Source organism: Melozone crissalis, unplaced genomic scaffold (assembly GCF_028551555.1).
Source record: "Melozone crissalis strain CALT ecotype California unplaced genomic scaffold, PUWL_Pcris_2 ptg000042l_1, whole genome shotgun sequence".
In the NCBI taxonomy this organism is placed as follows: Eukaryota; Metazoa; Chordata; class Aves; order Passeriformes; family Passerellidae; genus Melozone; species Melozone crissalis.
This window is the reverse complement of record NW_026535820.1, coordinates 23,532,403-23,555,812: the sequence shown is the minus strand read 5'-3', so window position 1 is coordinate 23,555,812 and position 23,410 is coordinate 23,532,403. Positions and strand designations below refer to the sequence as shown.

The 23,410-nt window shown below is 40.7% G+C and overlaps 1 protein-coding gene across 3 annotated transcripts in view; it reads right to left on the bottom strand.

The window, feature by feature from the left end:
• Window positions 1-23,410, bottom strand: part of LDLRAD4 (low density lipoprotein receptor class A domain containing 4) — a 280,598-nt gene that overhangs the window by 165,429 nt on the left and 91,759 nt on the right. For all 3 annotated transcript variants that reach the window (XM_054285069.1, XM_054285071.1, XM_054285070.1), the window contains one exon: window positions 11,428-11,885. In XM_054285069.1, coding sequence (XP_054141044.1) covers window positions 11,428-11,467 — 40 coding nt within the window. In that variant the 5' untranslated portion in view covers window positions 11,468-11,885. The remainder of the gene's footprint in view (window positions 1-11,427; window positions 11,886-23,410) is intronic.

Genomic DNA, 23,410 nt, shown 5'->3' with positions numbered 1-23,410 from the left:
GACTGAGTGCACAGCCAGGCTGTGAATCCATCTTCAGCCAGTATAAATTGCTGGTTTGTATAGTCTGAGCCCCCAGGATAAACAGACAATTCTTAAACAATTCATAGACAAGCCAGTCTTCCAGGCTTTTCTGAAGCCATTACCTTGTCCTCAGTCTACCTATCACCACCTCAGCATATGCACACCTACAACACAGGCATCCAGCACTGTCAGCCATCAAATGGCATTGAACAAAGTTATTTTACCCACTAACAGCAGAGACATATTTATCCTCAGAGGCGTGGATTGAAGGTACTGCTTAGATGCTGGCTGCAAAGAAGGATTCTTCTTGGGCATTTTCATCATGAAAACTCTTCATTGTTAACTTCTCACAACTCAAACAAAGCTTCCTTTACTCTTGCACTTAAATTAGAAGGGAGTGACTTTCTTGTGAAGAAAGTGACAAAGCTAAGAACACAACAGGATAGAAATTTTTAATAAAAGAAATCAAACCCTACAATTTATGAAAGACATACTGCTCAGTCTGTTCTCCGTTGCTAACAGATTAATCCTGGGATGAAAGAGAGCATGGAAACAGACCTGTGGCTCTGATGAACAGGGAGAGTGTCCCAACTTGCCATCCATGTGCCAATACATCTGCTTAAACCCCAGGGAAACTCATCTTCACGGCTTTCAAAGTTTAAGGATTCAGCAGGCCAAACTACTGGGTAAGTTTCATAGGCAAATGATAGTGGTGTGATCCTAATAAATTATAGTGGAAAGGATTCAACTATGATAGAGAGAAATTTTGGTTTGCTATTAAACTCCAAGTTCCTGGGCTCCAGATACTGTCAAAGCCTTCCGGTTTGAAGCTCCCTTGGTTAAAAAATCAGCACAAGCACAGCCTTGGAAAAGATGGGTCTCAGAAAGCAGCATTGTTATTACAGCCATATCATGGTGATGTATTCTCACAGGGAAAAGAGTCTCTTTGGGTGTTTGGAAGAGGGTGGAAGAGCTTGAAGGCTATACCATATTAGCAAGTAATGATCTTACTCGAAACCGACCATTTTGGTTATTCACTGTTGCCGACGGCTGAGTAAAAATTAAAAAGGGTGGGATTATCCCTCTAGAAAGGTTTTGGAGCAGAGGTTGGGCAGCCCCCAGGGAGAAAACCTGGGAGAGGCAGAGCGTGGGGTGCACACCTGGGTGGATCCATGCTGCTCCCCAACGAAGTGCTCTGGCTGAGAAAGCCAAGCCCCAGGATGGAAGGTGCAGCTGATACAGACACTGGAACACGTGTGTTCACAGAAGGGCTCAGAGCAAGGACTGTGCCAACCCACAACACCCAAACCAAACAGCAACAAAGAAAGGCCTAGAAAGAAGTTAATACCTGTGAATCCTGGCTTCTTTTGCTAAAAAAGCAAAAGGTTGTAAATATCAGAGAAGTGAACGTGGCATTTAATCTGTATACAGGGTATTACCTTCTCCTCAGTAACTTTAGGCTTTTCCACAACATTTATCCTGTAATGTCAACTTTCACTTCTCTGTTTATCCAGACTGCAGTCTCTGATTTGTAAAGGCATTACTACAGCACAGAGCAAAGAAACATAACACTAATCCACATTATTTTTTTTTGTGGTAAAAGAAAACTGAGAGAGAGAGTATCAAGTCAAATGGGCCTGCTTGACATTACAGAAAAACTAAACAGCAAAACATTAGCCCAAAACTTTATCTCACCTCAAGACAAGTGCCTGGGAATATCCCACATCATTTTTACACGAATAAAATTAGTTTTTTTCTAACAGCATTTATGTTTCCAATTAGCCACTGTATCTCTTCAGCTTCCAACATAGCACAGTCAAGTTCTTCTGTTGCTTTGCACTGATTTGGGGCTTAGGCTTCCTCTTCTAGCACTTTTGAGTCTGTAACAAAATGCATTTCTAGCCTGCCTCACACTGGTGCTCCAACACAAGGAGGCAGCCCCACTGCCACTGCTGGAGAGTACCAGCAGCAGCAGGTAAAAGGCCTTTCCAGCAGTAAAAATACACTCAGCCAGTCATGGGCATAGCCAGACTGCCTCTTTTCCCCTAAAGATAAAAAAACTCCAAAAGCAGCCCACCTAATTAATTAGAAGGAATTAACAGAAAGCATAGACGGCCAATTTAACAATCAATTTTCACCACTTTTTATTTTCTGAGTTTTACTTGAGGGACGATGTGCATTTTGTCCTTTCAAAAAGTCTGCCTTTTTATTATGATTAAGCACTGAAACATAGCATATTTACAGCTAAATTTATTGTCATATTCAGTCTGGAATTGGCCATTTGGCTGACTAAGTTGTACCACACGAAGGCATCGTGACATGTACTATTAAGAAATGAGAAATGGCAGATGGGCATTTCCAAAGAACCATCAGCTTTGCAAATGGCAATGCTACAGCTGAATATCATCTGCTAAAAATTGTTACCAAAGGTGAGGATCCAGGCTTAACATCCTGCCTGAACATGCTGGAGCATTTCCTCCCACTTTGGGAAGAAGTTTGCCATTTCCAGCGATACACTACTTCATAGAATAATTTTAATAATAGCACTGGCCAAGATATTTCTCTCAATTTGAACTTTCTTTTGCTCCGGTGTGCCCAAACCACTGCTTTTCATTTGGCTCTGGACTGTCAGAATGAGTGGCCCACATACACGTACCCAAAACAACATCTAGACTGAAAACTAAAGGACGTCTAAACTGAATTTAAATTAAATCAAAAATGAATGAAAATTTAATTTAAAATACTTGTTTGAAATATTCCGGTATCAGAGTAAGTAGGATGCTGCTTTATATGAATGGTGTTATATCATGCAGTAGTCTGTAATTCCAGGTTCGCGGAGAATCCTTTTCCAAGTCCAGGGACCCTCAAGTTGCTTCACAGGGCACCCCACCACTGCACTTCCTCTGGAGTCTCATTGGCTTCTTTTCTGCCCTTTTTTGCCTGCTGTTCATTGAGCTCCAGGTGGCTTCACATGGCAAGGCCTCCTTCTGGCAGTGACTGCCACCCAAATTGTCCCCTTAGCAAATGGAAAAGGATGTAGTACTTCACTGAAACAAGCAAACAGGGAAGGAGGTCTTGCACCCCAATTAAATATAAATTTGAAAGGAGAAGCATTTAAAATGTGAAATCCTTGGCCTGTGTGACATGTCCCTCTGTTTCCAAAAGGACTGCCACGGTTCAAGAAGCAAAGGTAGTACCCTGGCCAGTTGAAGATTAAACAGTTCTCCAACCAGACATTTTAAGGGGAACTACCCATTTTCTTGAGGTGAAAGGAAACTAAGAAGAAAACACAGTATTTCACCTACATAAAGTTTGGGATCAAAACTTAAAAGCCAGCCTTGTAGGCTTGAAGAAAATCCTAAAGAGAAAGCATTCTGGTTCTAATCACTGACCATGAGGACGATGGAAGAACTATGCTGTGACCAAAAGCTATCACTCTCATGTGGCAACAGTGCTCTCAAATTCATTTTCACAGTTTCACACTCTTCTGTACTTCTATTAAAGTTTTTAACCCTGAAGAGGAGACTTCCAAACAATGCAATACTATACTTAAAACAGGAGTGGTGAATGCTACTGAATGTCACATATTTAGATGGGAAACTCTTAGAGATCATGGTTATATCTTCTTCCATGTACTTTTGCTGAGAATACTATCTGTATTCCAAAAATTGCTTACCCTAAATAAAATACCTAAGGAATACAATGGAATATGAGCTGTTACTATCTGTGTGCTGAGTAAGGGCCATTGCAAAAGAGCAATCTGTTTCTCACAAGAACTAAGAGACAGAGTTGTCTCTGAGTGACACAGTAACCTTGAAAATTCATAAAATAAGAATGCAATTGTTAAGAAACTTGCAAACATTTTAGTAAGGCTGGAACAGTTTCATGAAGGAGATGAAAACAAAACTAGAACAGAGAGGGGTGCAAATTCTCTGCTACATATTCAAGCTGAATTTTTAAATGAAATGTTTATCTGTACTTGAAAATCATGCAAATAATGAAAGTAGCAATGTGGGAGATCTGTATTAATGTATAAATTAATTTTCAACTGTTTTCAATATTAATTACACTATATACTTAATATAAGACATTTAAAACCTGTTTTTCTATTTTACATTGAGCCTCAATTACAATTCTGAGGAAGAAGGCTACCTTCAGCAGCAGATATACCAGTTACAGATCAGTTTTTCTCACAATAAAGAAAACAACCTCAGGGGATTGTTGATTTGGCTTTGCCCTATTTTTGGTTATTCTTTAAAATTACCTTTTAAATATGCTTACTATCTAAGAGTGGCAAAAGTGTTTCTTAAAATACTTGCATACTGTGAAATGGAAGAATGGATGCAGCATTTCTGTAACATTAAAATATTTCTCTACAAGTTGCACAGACACAGAAACATGTCACACCCCCAAAAATAAGACATCTAAACAAGGCCAAGCTATAAGGAAAGCAACGGAGTAATATTCCAGCAAAAGGAGAGTTAATACTTTAAACACCCACGATTCCTAATCTATTTTTTATCAATTATTCCAAGAGCTCAACAGAATCTACTTAAACACTGAGATGATAGAGTAGTACAGGTGGGTTACTAACTTTAAAAATGTACATTTATTATCCAGGGAACCAGCAATAAGAGCATCATTTTTACAGAAAAGCAAGGCTGGAAGTGCTCCCATGAAGTCCATTCCCCTGCCCCAGGGCAAAATCAACTGTACATAAACCATTCCTGACAGATATTTGTCTAACTTGTTCTTAAAAACCTTCAGTGACAGAGGCTTTGCAACCTCCCTAGGCAATCGGCTGCAGTCCTTAACTATCCTTACCATTACAAAGATTTTTCTTATGTCTAACCTCAATCTCTCCACTACAGCAAACCTGACTGCTACTTTGTGCTCTATCCCCAGCAGAACTGGAAAACAGTTTCTATTACTTTACTCTTTACATGAAATTTCCATATATTTTTAAATGGTTATCACATCTTCCCTCACTTTCCCATTCCCTAAATGCATAATGGCCAACTAGGTCATATGCAACCTGCTGGAGCAATTTATCTGGTCTACCATGTAGTTCCCTCAAGGAGCCTCCCTATTCTGGCACTGCCACCCCTGTACCACAGACATCTCCACCCAAAATGCAGGCAGTTAAGCAAAACAAGATGCAGGGAGAGAAGCCAAAGTGGATGGCAGCCTCTGAGATTGCCTTCCTGCAAAGAAAGATCCCAGCAGAAGCGAGCGTGGAAGAGATGCGATGTGGGGAAAGGTACTCACCCCAGAGAAGGGCAGATGAAGAGAGGAAGGGTTGAGTCTAGAAAAGAGGGAGAGAGGCTCTTACACAGCCTGGAATTAGGGTGTAGTTAGTTGTCTGGAAGTGGGAAAGGTCTGGAAATAAAGGTGAAGGAAAGCAGCGAAAAGCAGAAAGATTACCACAAGAGTAGGGAATTTGGAAAATAAGTGAAACCAAATGTACAAATGGGGAGGGATGAAAGAGCCTCAATACAGAGAGAGGGGAGGGGATGTTGGCACTGATGGGAGAAGAGGCAAAGAGAGGTTGGGACAACATAAAACACAGGAAGAAATGCAGCAGAAATCCTGTGTACCAGGAAATACAGCACAGAGGTGGGGACACTGGAGAAGCTCCACCAAGTTGTGTTTCTATGACCATGAGCATCTTCTAACAGATGAATTCTCTTTCTCTGCTACAGCAGGGCCTGTGGGAGTGCCAGCCAAGCTGAGAAGCTGCTCCTTGGGAGTAGCCTGGTCTCTCTGGATATGGCCCAAGGTCAAACTTTGGTGAGAATGACTTTCAGACATAAGGCTGCGAGGGATTACGGAAAGATTTGAGGGTGCCATCACTTTCACAGGGAAAGGTGTGAGGGAGAAGATATGCAGCTATGACAGAATGGGATCAGGAGATGACAGGGAAAGTCAGTGCTAGATTGAAGGGCAGCAGCACAGAGCCTCTTACTATTTATTCTGGTTTCCATAGTGCCAGAACTAATAATCCCTCCAGCACTGCTGAGGGTCACAGGGCAGGAATGCCTCTGAGTCAGCCCAGGTCTGACAGAGCTTGTGCTGAGATGGAGTTAATAAAATCCTGATGAACCTAGGCTGACCTTGCAAGGTCAGGAGGCTTCATACACTGATTCCTAATCCATCCCACAGTGTTCCCATTATCCTTTGATCATCCTGGATGTCTCTGTGCCACACACTCCCCAGTGATGGAGGGCAGACTTCAGAATCGCACTGTTCTCCTAAATGAGCACTCAAAATACACACTAGTGAAGGAAGTGGCTGATTTTAAAAACAGACCTTGGCTGTCCAGAATTGCCACTGCTGTTATCCAGCACTGGTGTGGCACTGGGAATGGCCAGTGCAGAAGGTGCAGAACTTCATGTGCAAGCGAGAATGTACCAATGGTCCTTCTGACCATCACCCCAAAGGAGTGCTGTGTCACAGCCACAGCTTGTCATGTCCCTCAGTGCATCAGACACGCCCTGACACAAATCTGGGCTGCTTCTGGCAACCAAGGGAAAAATCCTCAGAAAGTTTGAGAGTTACTGCTCTGGTCTGAACAAGACCCTTTTTGCAGTTCCCAGGGGTCATGTTGTCTAGACCTCTGGCCATTCATTCTGCTTTTCTCTGGATGCTTCCACGAGACCCACAGAGCACTGCTCAGAGCAGAAATAGTACATCAGCCACACAAATGCCAAGTAGAGTGGAAAAATCATTTTGCAGGCAGACTCCTGTCCATATATTCTAGCACAATATTCATGGGACAGAATTGTTGATTCATAGCCATTTTCTGAACTCTTGCAACTACCCGTCTGTTTTCTGCAGACCTGGTGTTTCACCAGTTATTCTACATTTTGATTTGCACAGTTGATTATTCCTGTTGAACTACAATTTAGAACTCGTCCTTGATGAACTGCATCATATTTATTTCAGATCAGTTCTCCAATATATCACATTAATTTTGAATTCTAATCCTGTGCTCAGAGGGCTTACATCCTCCCCCGGTTGGTGTCATCTGGAAATTTTGCATGCAGATTCTATCATCTAAATCATTAATTAAAATATTGAATATTTTCTGGCAATCTAGGGCAGAATCCCACTTGACAGATCCTTCTGGTTTGACTGTGAATCACTAGTAATTATTCTGAGAAGAGCTTTCCAGCCAACTGTGTACCCACCTTGTAGCCCATTGTGCCACCTTGTTTATGAGAAGCTGAAAAGACTTCCAAAAAGCAAAATATATTATTTCTCTGCTTACAGGAAAATTAGGCTCCACTGACAAGGTACTTTCTGGGAAAAAAAAATCCATGCAAATTCATTTATCATATTATTATCTACAGGCTAATTATTAAGAAATACAGTTGACTCTTTGACTCAAACTTTTTTCCCCAAGAATACAAGATAAGCTAGCTACTCCAGTGGGGACATGGAAGGACCCAGAAGAGTTTACACACAGGCGCAGCGTTTGCTCTTTCATAGATTTTTTGAACCTAATCTGTCCTCCAAATGTTCTCCACTGTTGCCACTAATTGTTCAGAGATTGCTTCAGCTATTTCATCCAACGTTGAAGAGATAATTTAATAAACCCCATCTTGTTCTAAAACACCCATTATCCTCTCTCATTAATTTATAATCTGTTCTTTTCCTGCTCTAGTTGGAATTCTTACCTTTCTCAAGGTCGCAGTTCTTTTCCTGCCACTTGATTCCAGACCATCCTTTTAGGCAAAGAACAACACAAACACTTACATGAACTACTCAATCCTCTCTGCACCATCAGATTATGAGTTTTTTAACTGACATTTTGTAATTCCCTGTCAACTAGTAGCCCAGAAACTCAGTCTTCCTCTTATTACTACTGAGAATGTGGTATGTTTCTTTGCTATCATACCCTTTATTAGTTGTACCTTGTTCTGTGAACTGGCCTACCTGATTTCACCCTTGCATTTTTCTCATCTTCTTTTACAGTCATCTCCAGTAACATATTGAGTTTCCACCTTAGATATGAGTCAAATTATCAGAGCATATAATTTTGTCTCTTCTTGCCCTTTTTCTACTGGAATGCCTTTCATCTGGGCTTTTTTTACTCTTTATTTTGACTGGGAAAGAAAAAGTTATTTCCTTTTAAAATTGCCAGAATTTCTCAGGCTTGTATCCCAGGAAACATTACCTATCAGTTCTATGAGCTCAATGCAATATACTTTCTTGCATACTATTGTTTTTATTCTCAAATTCTCTCTTCTCACCTTCTGAAGAAGGACAGGCTCACTCTTTCCTGATTGCTACCACTCAAATCGCATTTCACCATCATAGGCTCAGCCATCTCTTTCCTAACCAAGCCCAGGAGCACTTCCCTTCCACTGCTATTTCTACATTCTGTAATGCTGAACCTATTATACTCACATGATCTACTGAATTCAGTATTTAGCACATAAAGTGGAAATACTCTAAACCTCTGCTATTGTTTGGTAATATATGATAAAATGACTGGGTGAGCCCATGTCTTGGGACAAGAGCCATCTGCAAGAAAGAGAATCTTTGGCATCAGTGCCAGTAAAATGAGCATACAGACACAATCAAAATTTCTCCTAGCCATAACTGCAAACCTTTCCAGGTAACAGCAAACAGCAAAGTGGAAAAGAGGTTTAGGAAATACTCTAACCATGGCTGCACAGAGGCATTGTCCTCCCAAGCTTCTTTTGCCAGCACTCTGGTCAGCTGTAAATTGAAATTATTCCTCTGGTTGTTGCAATAGCTGCAATCACTTAGCATGTCTCAATTCAGTGTTGACACCACCCAGGCTTCAGATATCAAAGCTTTTTTGTACAAATTAGCTCCCTTCTCATGAGGCCATGCCCCCTCTGCTGCTAGCAGATATTGTTCTCTCCTCCAGCTAAACTGGCACTCCAACAAAACAAAAGGAGCACTACAGCAAGGATCAGAGGAGCAACCACATGTACTGCCATTACATCCTTATTGCAACTCTTCAATTAGCATTACACACTCCAGTGGATTTCTCTGAGAAATACATACCTACCCAGTGTTTATTATTGCTGAGTACATCATATAAATCTAATAAGGAACAAGAAGGATCTCCAAAAATATAGATATCAATTTGATACAAGCTGGAAGTTTTTTCCTCATACAAAGGAAATAAAATTCAACCTGTTTCTTTAACAAGTCTCCTGAATGTTTGGTGCACCTTAATGTTTAATAATTCTTTAGTACAGCTGCCAAGATTTGAATATATTTATTAACATCTTTACCTAAGGGCAACTCCAAAGGAATATAAGAATTTCTTACAGGAGACCAAGCAATCTTCATGCCATTAAGTCTCCAGAATAGGTCTGAATCTGAATCTGCTGGGTTGCACCACTGTCTGACTGTTGTCCTGGGCTTCCAAGGACCCCATTTCACCTCTCTGAATTTTATGCAGCTCTGCTTGCCAGGTGTTTTCCATCCACCAACAATCATGAAACCCCAGCACACACCTCCCCAGTAGTGAAGAAGAACTCAGCTTTCCAACACACACCTCCCCAAGCACCCTGGTCACAGTGCCAACTTCTGGCAGCTCAGGGGCAGCAGACACAATGGCAGAAAAGTGTAAAACTGGACAGAAAATAATATAGTAATGCAAGGGTGTTAGAAGTAATAGGGTTTCCAGCAAAGGAGAGAGCCAGGTTAAGGAAGAGAGCAGATATCCTCACAGTTGGGAATTTTGGTGGAAAGCAAAAGAGTGACAAAAACTCCTAAGAAAGAGCTGAGGATTGGCAGTAAGCAGCAAGGACAAGAACAGCAGTGGGGAGCTTTAGGAGTGTGCTGCTGGCTAGACAGAGGAAGGAGAGCCCTGGGGTTGTCCCAGACTTCACCTCTCCCATCAGCACTGGAGCACATGTGGAGGAGAGTTCCTGTTTCCTCTCCTTCAGGACACGTCTCACTGGCACACACAGAAACCAGGCTGTAAATCAAAGCAAGGCAACACAGACAGCTCAGAGCTGCACCACCACTCCAAACTGCTGTGCTGGTGCAGACAGCTGGACACAGAATCACACCCACTGCAGCCAAAACTCCTCCTAAAGGCAAATATAAAATATTAGAAAAATAAATGTCTCGCACATCACTAGTTTATTTACACTGTGGAACTAATCCCTTATCTAGACCTACCAAAACAAGAGCAATATCCAGTTGATTTTCTATGCATTTTTTGCTGCATCTCAGCTGGCTGGCAGACATGGAAACAAAGCAGTAGGATCTGCTCATCCTCTTTTCCTCCTCCCACGTCTCAAATCAGAAACTATCCCATACAGGGAAAGCACTAAATGAACTCCAGCAGACTTTACACTAGAGGGAGCTTTCCTCAGAAAGTCACACCAGCGTGGCATCCTCTTTCTCACTGCATTATTTGTAATTCATCTACAGAGAAATACACCAGACTGAGGCGAAACAATTCCCATTCAGACCATCCAGTTTAGCCAGTTCAAGCACTGCAGCAGGCCAGTGGTGAGGAGGGGGAGTACAGAGAGGGTGCCTGGCAAGGTCTGCCCAGAGATGTGCTCCAGCAGACAAGATTAGACTCAACACTGACATGTTGCTTAGAAGCCTCCTGATATGAGCCATGTCCATCCTGCAGCCTCACCAAACTCCTATGTTGAGCACAAGAGCAACTTTACAGACCACATTTTATACTGACCCAAGAGACCACTCATGGTTAAGCTGTTAATGAGTACCTTAACAAGGAAAGCTGGGATAAACCTTCCCCAAGGCTCATGGCCATCCATTTCTGAAAGCAGAAACATGGATAATTGTGTTCCTCACTGCTAGTACAAGTGTTGAACTGATCTTCAAGTAAATTGTTTTTAAATACTATTTAAGTTGAAAGTACTACAAGATGCTAATGACAGTCAGGACCTATTCATTTTCCAAACTCCAGTAAATCATCCTGAGAATATGAGTGGAACTACAACAGTGTCACATTCCTATTTTCTGGAAAAATCGCTTTGCCCAGGATTTTTCTCCAGGGAAGCTGAGAAGTCTCAGAGAAAAAGGAAAACAATAATTATCTGATTTGCTTCTCCTGTGTTTTGCTGCTTTGGAATGTCTTTGGAGATTGTTTAGCACAGGTGGTTGTTTCATTGGATTTCTGGTGTGTTTTGACTCAATGGCCAATCAGGGTCAAGCTGTGTCGAGACTCTGGAAAGAGTCACAAGTTTTCGTTATTATCTTTTTAGCCTTCTGTAAGTATCCTTTCTGTATTCTTTAGTATAGTTCAGTATTCTTTAATACAATGTAGTATCACAAAATAATAAATTAGCCTTCTGAGAACATGGAGTCAGATTCATCATTCCTTCCTTCCAGCCATGGGGCACCCAGCAAATACAACAGAACAGAAATCCTTACCTGTGAAAGCATTTGTGGCCTGAAAACCAGCTTCCTGCATACTGCTCTTCCAGAGAAGCTTGAGATTCCCGTCTCAACCTGTCCTTACTGGAGACAACTGCTGAGCTTGTTGCTGTCAAGTCACTTCCATCTTAGCTCGTCAGAGTCCATTTCTCTTTCCATTCCTGTATCTGGCACCATCCAGTTCCCACCTGTTCCCAGGTCTTTCGATGTGAAAGCAGAAGGGATCTGCACTGAAACTAAGGAGGAGTGTTGGACAGTCCCATCAACCAGCCAGCCAGAGGATTTGTGCCATGATGAATGTGAAAATGAAGCAAATCTCCTGTCAAGGCTTCCCTTCCCTTTTGCAATTAAGTTCTAATCCTGTGTTCATCCAGCACCATTTTTCCAGGTCTCGGCCAATGGTGACATTCAATTGTCTCTCCTCTCTTGTGCTCCTCTCCCCTCAGGCACGCTCACTGAGAAATTAAAAAAGAAGAGATTATGTTTCCTGATGACCTGTAGCAACACTAAAATTAACAGACTCCAGGGAACAAAAACCCAAAATACATTATCAGGGATTGATTGTACACATTAAAGGAGATCTTCAGAAGGCAAATCTTGCGATTTTGCTGAGATGCAAAGTGTGACCACACAGCTCTTTGAAGTGCAAAGAGGAACAGTGCTGAGGGTGTCATATGCATCTCTGAGAACATGATATGATTTACATTTCAAAAGCCATATTTAGCAGAGATGGGGGCAGCAATACAATAACAAAATTGCAGTTAAAAGAGAAAAGGAAAAATACTCAAGGCTCTCAAGTCTAGTCTATTCAAAACCACAGTGAAACTATTAGCATTTCATATAGCTGCTTCCCTCCTTTTCTGGAGCAGGAAAAAAGAGAGCTGTGTGCCAACACTATATATGCCATTCTTACAGTCTTCTGCAGTTAAAAACCTCTGCATTTCTTCCTGTCGACTACCAAACTTTGTAGGTCTTGCTGTAGATTATCTTTTTAAAATCTCAAGTGTAACACAGATGATACAATTCAGATGCCTTCAGACATTCACTGAGGTTGGTTAAAAACACCCACAGGCTACTCAGGCAGAAAGGTGGTTACATTTTACTTGATACTGCTACTTCTATAAAGCATGGACACTTACAGCTCACTGGAAACTACAGCTTGTTCCAGACCCAGCTTTTAAAAACTAGGATAAAATTACTTTAATGGGCTTAAAGTGAACAGCAGACAGGCACATGTTGAAGAAGATTATTTTAGAAAACAAGGAAGAAAGAAAAGGGGACTTGGATGAGAACCTATCAGTCCCAAATCATCCTGTTCCTCGTGCAATGATGCTTGGCTCACTACTCCCAGCTCAGTGGCACAGGCAGGTTGAAAATATATCTGTGATGATCTTATCACCTATTAATGGATTTTAGATGATGAGCCCAGTCAGAGCTTGCACTACAGGACTGGACCCAAGGTCTACCTGCTGGAGCAGTCCCTGTCAGAGTATGGCAGTCCCAGCAGCCGCTGCTTTGCAGAGCACTGCAAGAGCCAGCTCAGGGATATCCCAGAGTGTCCAAAACTGCAGAGAAGACTCTCATGCTCCTTGGGGTACAGTCAGCCAGGCCTCGAGGGCTTCATCAGGGACCCACCTTGGGTGAGGGACAGAAAGGATCTCTCCTCAAGTGTGCCACTGAAACCAAGTGAGCCTGACACCTGATGAATGTCATTTCCCTTGCAACACATTGAATGGAAGGTAGCTGCTAGCAAAGATGAATCTCAATGGTATTGCTTTTGCCCCCAATTTTGTAATGCCACTATTACTGAAGAACACATGGTTTCTGTCTCAACACACAGCACAGGAATGACTGATTAGTTACTTGTATTCAAATAGTCATCTGCATTCAAATCAAACAAGGTTACAGATTTTAAATGTTTTCCCCATTTCTTACCCAAACATCTCAAGCTAATAGAGAAGAAAGTGGAAATTAAGGGAGAAAAAAAAAATTATGTGTAATATCTTTTATCAGAAAACACCATGTAAAAAATTTTAGAATAGTGTTTAAAAAGCCATTATTCCTGAATATTATATAGGTCCTTGAGATACTCTTTCAACCCTTTGAAGTGCTCAATGCAACTAATAACAATTTCATATGAAGCTCTTTTATTCTAAAATATATATAACTGAGGAAATATAATATACATACACAGCAGCATATAGTTCTTTTGGGTCTTAACATTGTGCTAATTATTCTATAATGACTATAGGTGGATGCTGTACTCATTTCCCAAGCTTTCTCTCTAGTGGCCTAAGTTTCCTCTGTATTTCTAAGAGGAGATCCATATTTACATTTACAGTCTTCTAACTTTTGATTTTGGTTTATAAATCCAAAATTTTGATGCTTCTATTTTGAACATTTTCATTTCACATCTTAGAGATGCTCAAGAGATCTGCAGTAACACATTTAGCATCCAGGGAAATTCTCCTTTTTGATTTCTATATATTAGATACAATAAACTTCTAATTCTTAAAAGAATAAAGTATTTTCACTTTACTGAAAATTAATATTTTATGAAAAGAATAATTATTCTCCACATCTTCAACAGTTCTGCTAAACTAGTTAAGAACCCAGTCATTACAAGATACTGAAACATTTCAAGAGTTTATTCAGACCTTAATATGCAAAGGATTGTGGACTGCATCAGGTTTAAGTCCTTCCTTAAGGACTCAAGGTACGCTAGTATCTCTTGATTGCCCTAAGTGAGCATTTTCTATCATCGCAAAAGTGCTCTCCTCCAGTGCCAGATAAACTCAGAGGTGGCTGCAGGATGGAAGGAAGTGGAGCAGGATATTGGGGCAAGCCTGTGCAGTGCTCAGCCCTTGCTGGGCCTTGTCACCATTCAAAACCACGTTCAGTACTTATAAAATGCTTGTCCCTTACAGCTATGTGGCCTATTTGGTGATCCTTTTCATTAGGCAAACTTTAATCAGTCACATTTGCACAATTTCAGGTTTCTCGGATTATTAATGCATCCAAGTGAAGATGACAAAGCAGCAAAAATTATACCACAGCAAATAAGGAAAACTGAAAATTCCAATTGGAACAGCATGTAGAGCTACAACCTTTCTATTGTACTTCACGTTATCCAGAAATTTTCCACTAAAGCTGAGCTTATGTTTAAAGGGAGGAGTTTTATGTTTGTTTCCCAACACACTGGTATGTTTGCATGCATGGAAAGGGTCAGGACCTCTGCTGACACATTTCAGCGTGGCTCAGTGAAGCCATGTGCTTATCCTTTTCTACCAGAGTGGTGCAGAAATGCTGAACCAACCTGCTTAAGGCCCCAAAAAGTGAAAATACCTATCTAAAAATGAGAGAATAAACCATACTGATAAAACTGTAATAAGGTGTGATCTTTGATGTAACTTTTTTGCAACCTGCAGAGACCCCAGTGGGAACTGATGGCTAGCAAGAGAAAATGTGGACTAGAAAGAATAGAGATGTTCTCTTTGCTCCATCTGTTGCCTTCTTTCCAATAGCAACAACAACTCTGCTTCCACTTCTGCTTTCATTCATCTACTCTGCAGTGTTTTATGAGTCTCAGAAGCAAACCAGAGCAAACCATTGTGTTGTATAAATATATAGCTGTGCTATAAGGACTTTTGGCTACTATGCACTTAGACAATGGAATATCTAGAAGAAAAATCAAACCCACTTATTTTCATCCTCTCTGCTTTTCTCAGATTTGGTCCTGAGAAAGACACAACCATCTAAACCTCACATGAATTGCAAGCAGAAAGTATTTTGACTATTTAACATCTTTTGTGTCTTACACATTCTCACGGTATATTTAGCTAGTAAACATGTTATTTCCCTTTTCTAAACTTTCAAAGATGCAAAAGGGTAACGGTAAAAAAAGAATCTGAGGGAGAAAAGTAAGCAAAGAGAGTAATGAAATTCTGCATTAATATCTACATTTTATGAAGTATTATGCAACCATCAGCCAGGACAAGACTGGAGGAACTTGTTCTGAAAGAAGAAGTGAAATACTGCTTTTTCCAAGACTGATATTTCTGTAACATCTTGAAAAATTCAAAAGCACTGGCTGACATGTAAAAGTTGCAATTTGGTTTTTTTTTTTGTTTGGAGAGGGGATTTTTCCATTTCCTTTCACTATATAAAGTTTGCTTCTCTGGCTCATGCTTTGGTTCCCACACAGGCTTGAAGAACTCACTCAGTGTGTTGCCAGAAGAGCTACATCCATAGGAAACATTTCCTGTGATAGCCCTTGGCATCCTTTGGGATGCTAAAGGACAGCATTTCACTAAGGTGTACAACACATTTCCCAACAGGAATATCTGCACAGGGAGCCCACGCATTTTTAAGAAAGTTACTGGACAACTTGTGAGCTGTGCTTTAAATTAAATTAATCCAGGGAGGACTCATGCTTGGATTTCTTGCTTTCAGGTGAAGGAGTGTAAAAGGGGAGAGAGCTGGAGCTTCCCTGCCCTGCTCTCCCTGTGGGCCCTGCAGAAGGAGGGTGCAGCAGGCGCAGCCTCACTCCATGGATGAACGGAGGACGGGAGCACGGCGGGCTGGGCTGGCACCATCCCATCGCAACGGGAGATAGAAGCACATCTCCAAGGACAAAAGTCTTCAGGCTGAAACTCACACGAGCACTGAACTATCAGCATGCTTCAACACTTTGCTGAAGTAATGCCTATACTTCCCATAGGTTAAGGCAGCATAGACTTGGATATTTCTTTAAGTTGTTTCCGGGTAGAAAAACACTTCCAACTTTTTTTTTTGATTTAACTGTTTTGTTTCAAAATATCTTTTAAAGTTTGCTAAAGCCATTTAAAATGAAGCTCTTGTGGACACATATAGCTCACCTCTCCAACTCCTTTTGGATTTACCAAGTTTTCCAGGGTTTGTTTTTGCTTCTCACAGAGATTCAAAACTACATAAATTAATAGCAACCAATTCTACCTGATCTTTTTCAGTGGTAAAGCCTGCATTTTACTGTGTGATCCTCATTTATTTTATTTTATTTACTGCTATCTATAATTTGTCTTCCTTCCAAGATTGCATTGCACCAGTGCTAAGTAAATCCTGCTTCTTGGGAAATACTGTGCTCTATAACTCAAAGACCACTTAAAAATCTCAAAGCAACTTTCACAGGAGACCATACACAAATCAAGCAGAAAACCAGATGTTCAAAATATGTTTATCTAAGCACATCTTTCTCTCTCACACACACATGCACACATATAATTTGCTTTTACTTTCAATCTTCAATATTTGCATAGGTCAGTTGGGACTTTTTAAACAGCTGCTGTATTTTACTTTTTTGGTGCATTTCAGTGACATACAAAATGAGTTTATATGTTATGTTATACACATTTATTTTCCTACAGATATCCTCAGATACTCTTAGGCTTGTCAAGGAATCGTGTCGAAGCTTTTTCTTACTTCCTTTTTGTTACAACACTCCCTAAATTGGGGGAAATGGACAACAAGCAAAGCAAGGTGGTCTTTTTTTATTAGCTGAAGCAGGAAACAGGTCTTGAGAAGAGGGCTTATGGCCAAACCCCAGCAGTGTTTTTCCTTGCCTGTTAAGAAAATGTTCTATAAAGCAAAATATATCCCAAACACCAGCACACACTACAAAAAACATTGCAGACAAGATCCAGCTAAAAAGGAAAAGGATAACTGTTTCAGTACAGACCCTTCTCCTCCTCTTCCTCCTGTTTATTTCTTTCTGGAATGAAGAAACACACTGAAACAATGGCAAAAAATTGGTCTGTCTGGTAACTTCATGCTGAAGTAAATAGCCTCTGGTAACCATGTAGAAAGTATTATATCCCAGAATTACAGAATATGCCAGGTTGGAAGAAAAATTATCGAGTCCAGCTCCAGGCCCTGCACGGCACCATCCCCAAGAGTCACACCATGTGTCCGAGAGCGCTGTCCAAGCAGTTCTTGAACTCAGGCAGCCTTGGTGCTGTGACTACTTCCTTGGGGAGCCCTTTCACATAGGAAGAAATCCTACAAATAACTAATAACACAAACAAACATGCCACAATCCCTTCCATTCATCTTGTTAAGTGAAATAATTGAATCCTCTATTTTCTATCTCTGCAAACAAACTAAGAAGCCATTTTATCATATCTGTGCTGACAGAATGCAGTCAGTGGAAATCTTTATTAAGATCTCATTGGCAAATGACTGGATTTGGATGAGATAAGTATTGAGAGAAATTGTACAAGTTGTGTAATGCAGTGCAAGTAAGAAGATTGCATTGTTTATTTTTGCAGCTTAATAAAACTATAATTATCAGAATCTGTCACAAGAAGTTATTAATCATGCTGCCCTGTGAACCTGACCGGTCAAAGAAAAACTTGACCTCTGAATTTTATTTGCCAAAATAACAAAAAGGTAGTAAGAGCAGAATCCACTCTCAGTATTTTCCCAGAAAGGGTCACTATTTGAATTTGCAGAAGGCTGGTAAAAGCAAAAATTACACTGAACAGTAATTGAACAGATTGAGAAAAAGATGACAAATTTTTGACTGGTGTTTCTGTGACTTGTTTGGGAAATGAGCAGTAGACAGAATCCATGGGAATCCTGCATATTTCAAGACTTTGAGTATCAAACATCCAGCTACAATCCAAAAGGCATTTAGCAATGCTGCATACCACTGGAAAAACTGTGGTTGTTAGTCACAGCTGCAGAACCTGACCATCCTGACAAGGAGCAGTAGGACAGGGAAGTGACTCATTTAACCCTCTCATGCCACAATGGATGTGTGAGCAAGGAGGGGAGACCTTAGGAGAACACAACACAGTGTGCTCTGCTGTCAGACCATCATCAATGCGGAGCTGAGCATACGATGAGACACATTTGCCTCCTTCTCCACTCCCACAGAAACCCATGGCTGCTTCAACAAAATCTTTCTTCTGGCTCCCTTTCACCTCATCCTGAGAACCCACCACACAGACACACTCACTGTATGTTGTTTACAAGCTCTCCATTTACCAAGTTCCTGGTTTTTTATCAACCAACACAAGCTCCTCAAGCTCTTTATTTAGGCTTTTAGGTGTAAAGGGAGCACATGGTTATTTGCCATCTCTGTGCATTTCTGTTGCATAATAAAAGCAAATGGGCAGTGCTTCTTTTCTGGAGCAAATTACAATTATGTCATACATGCCCATTATCCCCAGAGGATCCAATGTCAGGCTTCCCCTCTCCACTGACAGCATTTTCTGGGCAAGGGCATCACATCCACCAAAAAAAGGTGCACAGTTGATAGCAGCTTCTCCCACTGCACTGATCAGAGCAGCCAAAATGCCTATTACACACAAGGAAGACACAGACACACACACCTACTATGCTCAAAAAAGTCAAGAGTTGCGTGGATCTAACCAAGCTGTACTTTGTTTCTGAAAGCAGAAATATCTGCACATTGTTCTGGAAAGAAACTGTCGAAGACAGTACCTCTCATGTGGAAATCTCAAGCATCTTAGGGACACTGAATGACAAGAGTCCTCCCACAGTACGGGAGACCATGGAAGTAAAAATATATGGGAATCTAAAAATTCAAGGGTTGGTTAATAAGAGTTACCCAAAATTATTCCAATTTCTATCAAAACACAGGGTACAACTGAAAAAGCACAACACTATGCTCATTTCGACAAATGCAAAATGCAGAAGAGAACAGTTCTAACTGTAAGGAAAAAAGAACTGATGCTGAAGAGACATTCAGGGGTGAGGAAGCTGCTGGAGAATGAAACCACTGTCTTGGAATACAAAGCTACTACCTACACAGCACTGGGGCTTGCTATGCACAACTCTGGGGAGTGAGTGTGCTCTGCCAGCCTGAAGAGGGAAACAGCATCCTGTGCACCTGGGCCAAGACCAAAGCAAATTCTCTTCCACTAAGGAGTCAAACATGAGTTATACAATTGAATTAGCATAAACTGACACCATATTATTTGAAGAAACACTGATAAGAATGGCCTAACTTTCTGGAATGCTGAATCAGTCAGTGCAATTAGCGCCCATCTGCTGTGATCAGCAGCTGTTCAGGAGGGCAAGGGAAGAGAAAAGTCCACTAGTATTTTATGCACATTACTACACAAAACTAGTTCTAGCTTCTTGTGAATCAAGCCATACCACAAAACTTCATTTGGTTTATTGACAGTGACTCAGGAGCCAACATCATCTGCATGCTGCGTGAAGAAATGCAAATGGAACATTATCCAGACAAGAAAAACCCAACTTGAAGAAAATTTTGACAGCGCTGAGCACATCAGCTACAGGGTGTTCCCAGCTCTACTTGGAGCAGCACAGGAGACACACGCAGTCTGTGCAGTGCAGGCTCATGTGTATGCCTCTCCCAGCCTCAAGAAGGCGTGCAACTATTTCTGACTGCACAGATCCACTTTACTTCCAGTACCATAGAAATCTTCAAAAGATGTGTGACTGTATCCAAAGGGGCCCTTGTTATAACAAATACCTAAAACTTCTCCTATAGAACGGCACCAGATTTTAGATGACTGAAAATCCATGAGTTATGCTGATGCACACTCTACCAGCTCTTTCGCACTAAACTACAACCATCCACATGACGTAATAGGAGTTTTAAATTCCTGTTTGCCTCCATTAAGATCGGGTCTCCATTTTGACCAGTATCTAACCAAACTGGTATGTTTAAATTGCATCTCCATCATTACATTATGGCTGAGTTCTGAACTTAATGGAACAATTCAAATGGATCCAAACCATTTCTTCAGCGTGGTCTCCTGCTGCTCTGCTTTCCAGAGCATCCACTTGAATGTCATCCTCTCAATGACACTAGATAACAACAAGATTAATATGTATCAGAAGCCATATCTGAGCAAAACTTTCTCCTGTGTCCACAGTGGTGTTGTCCATGCCAGACTAAGGAAAATGAACTTTGCCTTATTGCTCAATAATCCAGATAACACTGAGGAAAGTGTTCTTTCAGCATTTTAAAGGTGTGTGCTTTTGAGCCCTACAGTCAATGGGGCATAAGTAATTGCCTCAGCAAGTCTTAGCTACAACTAACAACACAATTTTACTCCAGTGTTTAACACATAAATGAGAAAAGGAACAAAATAATGGGTCAGCATTTCTTGTATTTTTCTTGAACTTAGTAACATTGGACTTCATATTTCTGGGCATGTTATCTAATCTCTCTGGGCTTCAGATCAAGTCACCAAAGTACATATAACTTCTACCTGTGGATTAAGGAGCTATAAAAAGCTTAGGGAACAGAAGTGTTACTGGTAAAACAGACAGAAAATGCTAAAGCAGAGCTTTGATTAATTTTTATTCTCAAGAGAATATATCATTCTGCCAAAATCCAAACCAACTCAATTAGCACTGTAAAATCATGCCAAAGAAAGAGTTTTGACTAAGGTAGAGTTAATGATTCTTTATTTCCAGGTAATACCAACACACATACTCTGTTTCAAGTCTGGCCTTCTTCAAAAAATATACTGGAAAACTACTCCAAAAACTCACAAAAAATCACATGAAAAGCACATCAGGAAAGCAGTATCCTATGGTGATCAGCTAAATCTCATGTCCCAGAAAACCACAGTTCATTCTCTCCAATTCCCCATTACTCAAGATACAAAAGGAAAAGAGGTTATTTTCTTCCTGTGCTTGAAGAAGCATGGGAGGCAATGCTGTTAACAGTTAAATCTGTGATATTCCTGAGAAGTTCTTGCTTAGCACAAATAAAAGAGAATCTCAACTCACTCACTTCCGCTTTAATTCATGAAGCATTCCTAATCTAACTGGCAAAACCAAACAACTCATTAAGAACACCATGTTTGTGTAATCTAGTGCCTTATCTATTTTCTGCCCATGTTTTTTTAATAATAGATTTATTTTAACATGTCCTTGCTGTATTTGAAAATCATTCTTGCTATGCTCACGTACAGTGTCTGGGTGCAACTGAGGCCTGTGACTGCATGAAAGTGCAGAAATGTGTTACTGACACAATGCTGACAGCACCTCCCTTAGTAACAGCGAGGGGAGGTTGACCAAACAACTCAACAATTGGTATTCTTATGAAGGAAAATTGGGCTGATTTGTTTTTTTTCAAGCAAACATCCCATTCAGCTGTTCTCATTACTCTCCACACCTACCATCCCTTAGCTTTGTTTTGTGTTTTACAGCAGCCTTTTAAAAGTACAAATCCACAACTTTTACTTTCAAATGTCCATGAGATTACATGTGCAGTATTTCAAGCCTACCTGTCAGTCCTCTCCCCCACTACCACAACCCTCTGCAATAAAGACAGATTCCTATAGGAAGGGCCTGCACAGTCGTAATTTATAAATAACTGCAAACTGTAATTAAAGCTTCACAGCCCCAAACAGAAACACTGCAATCTCATATTAGAAGAAAATAATGATCTCTGCAGATGAACAATCATTATCTTCCTTGTTAAGTCATGGAGCTGGAGCTTTCTATTTCCCAGCTGTTAACCTATCATCAGTCTTACCACAAAAAAAAAAAAAACCAACTTTTTGCCTTTCAACCCCACCAGCCCCCCTTTAAAACAAGTGGAAAATTTAATGAGAGTCTGACTTTGTGCCTGTGATAATTAAGCTTCCAATATTATGAAATTTGTTCTAACAGGAGCATCTGCTTGCTGTATTGCAGCCCTACAGCTAAGAAAGCATTGGACTTACTAATAAAATACAATAAAGAACTGAACATCTGGGTGGGAAAGATTCACAGAAAGGGAGAAGCTTGTTTTCTTCTCAAAATATTTAGGAGACAGCAAAGCTCATCCAAATAAAATGTAGTTTTTCTGTTGAGGAAGCAGCTGGAATCAATGATGCTGATTATTCTTACTGCACTATATCCTGCTGTAAGAAACAAACCTATTTAGAGGAAATAGAGGGGAAAGCAGGAAAATCCCTCCTGTAATAATCTACCACACAGTTAAAAGCTCCTGGTAGTGCAACCCATTGCCATGCCCAAGGAACAGGCAGATGGGTATACATAAGTTCTTTCTGCTAACAGCGCTGGCAGAAAAGGGCTTCGTATCAACACTTCAAATACTGAAAAGAGAAAACAGGACAAAAATAAAACAAGAAACACTAAGATACCAGAAGAGTTAAATAGCTAGAATTTTGGATCAACAATTTGAGCATCTTATATAACACAGTTCATCATATGGTACCCAGTCACTCATGCATCAAGAGCAGAAACTGGGTTAACTACAAAATTTCTCAGAAACAAATTGAAACCTTGATTTTAAAACACTTCTAAATGTGCCAGATACTTCAGTACACTGTTCAAAGTTAATTACCATCAAACTAAATATCTGTGCCTCACATTCTTTTTAAATGCAAAATCCGTGGGGCTGCATGCAGATCCTGCAAATGGCACTCGCTTTCTGGAAGGCTTTGCAGCATTTCTTTGCACCCCTGAGCTAAGGGAACGTGAAGGTGTCAAAAAACCTTTCTGAAGGAGGATGGTCAGCCCAGAACCCACAGGTAAACTGGAATCTTCCATGCAGCAGTGATGCATAGGCTTGACTGCATCACCCCACCTCTGGCTGAAAGGGACACACCCCTTGCCCTGGGACCACTGCCTGCCCTCCTGTCTTCTGGGACAGCAGAAAAACATTGAGGGCTGCTGTCACTGAGGGGACAACCCCAGAGGAGCTGCATCATGCATCTCTTCCTATGGCAAATGGAAGGATTACTTTTCTGAGTCCCATTTTTTGGAAGGAGTCGGTTGCTACCCAGTACATGCATAAGCTAGCAAGACTGATCCTGATTTATCTAGACATTTTTCTGCCTCTTCTTATCTCTTCTAGCTTAAAACTCCTTGTGTGGTGTTTGTTGGTGTTCTTTGTTCTTAAACAAGATGCAAGAAAAAGCAACCAAAATGATGTGTAATGTCTGCTCCCTGCCATGATGACAGAAGTAAAACCAAACCAACC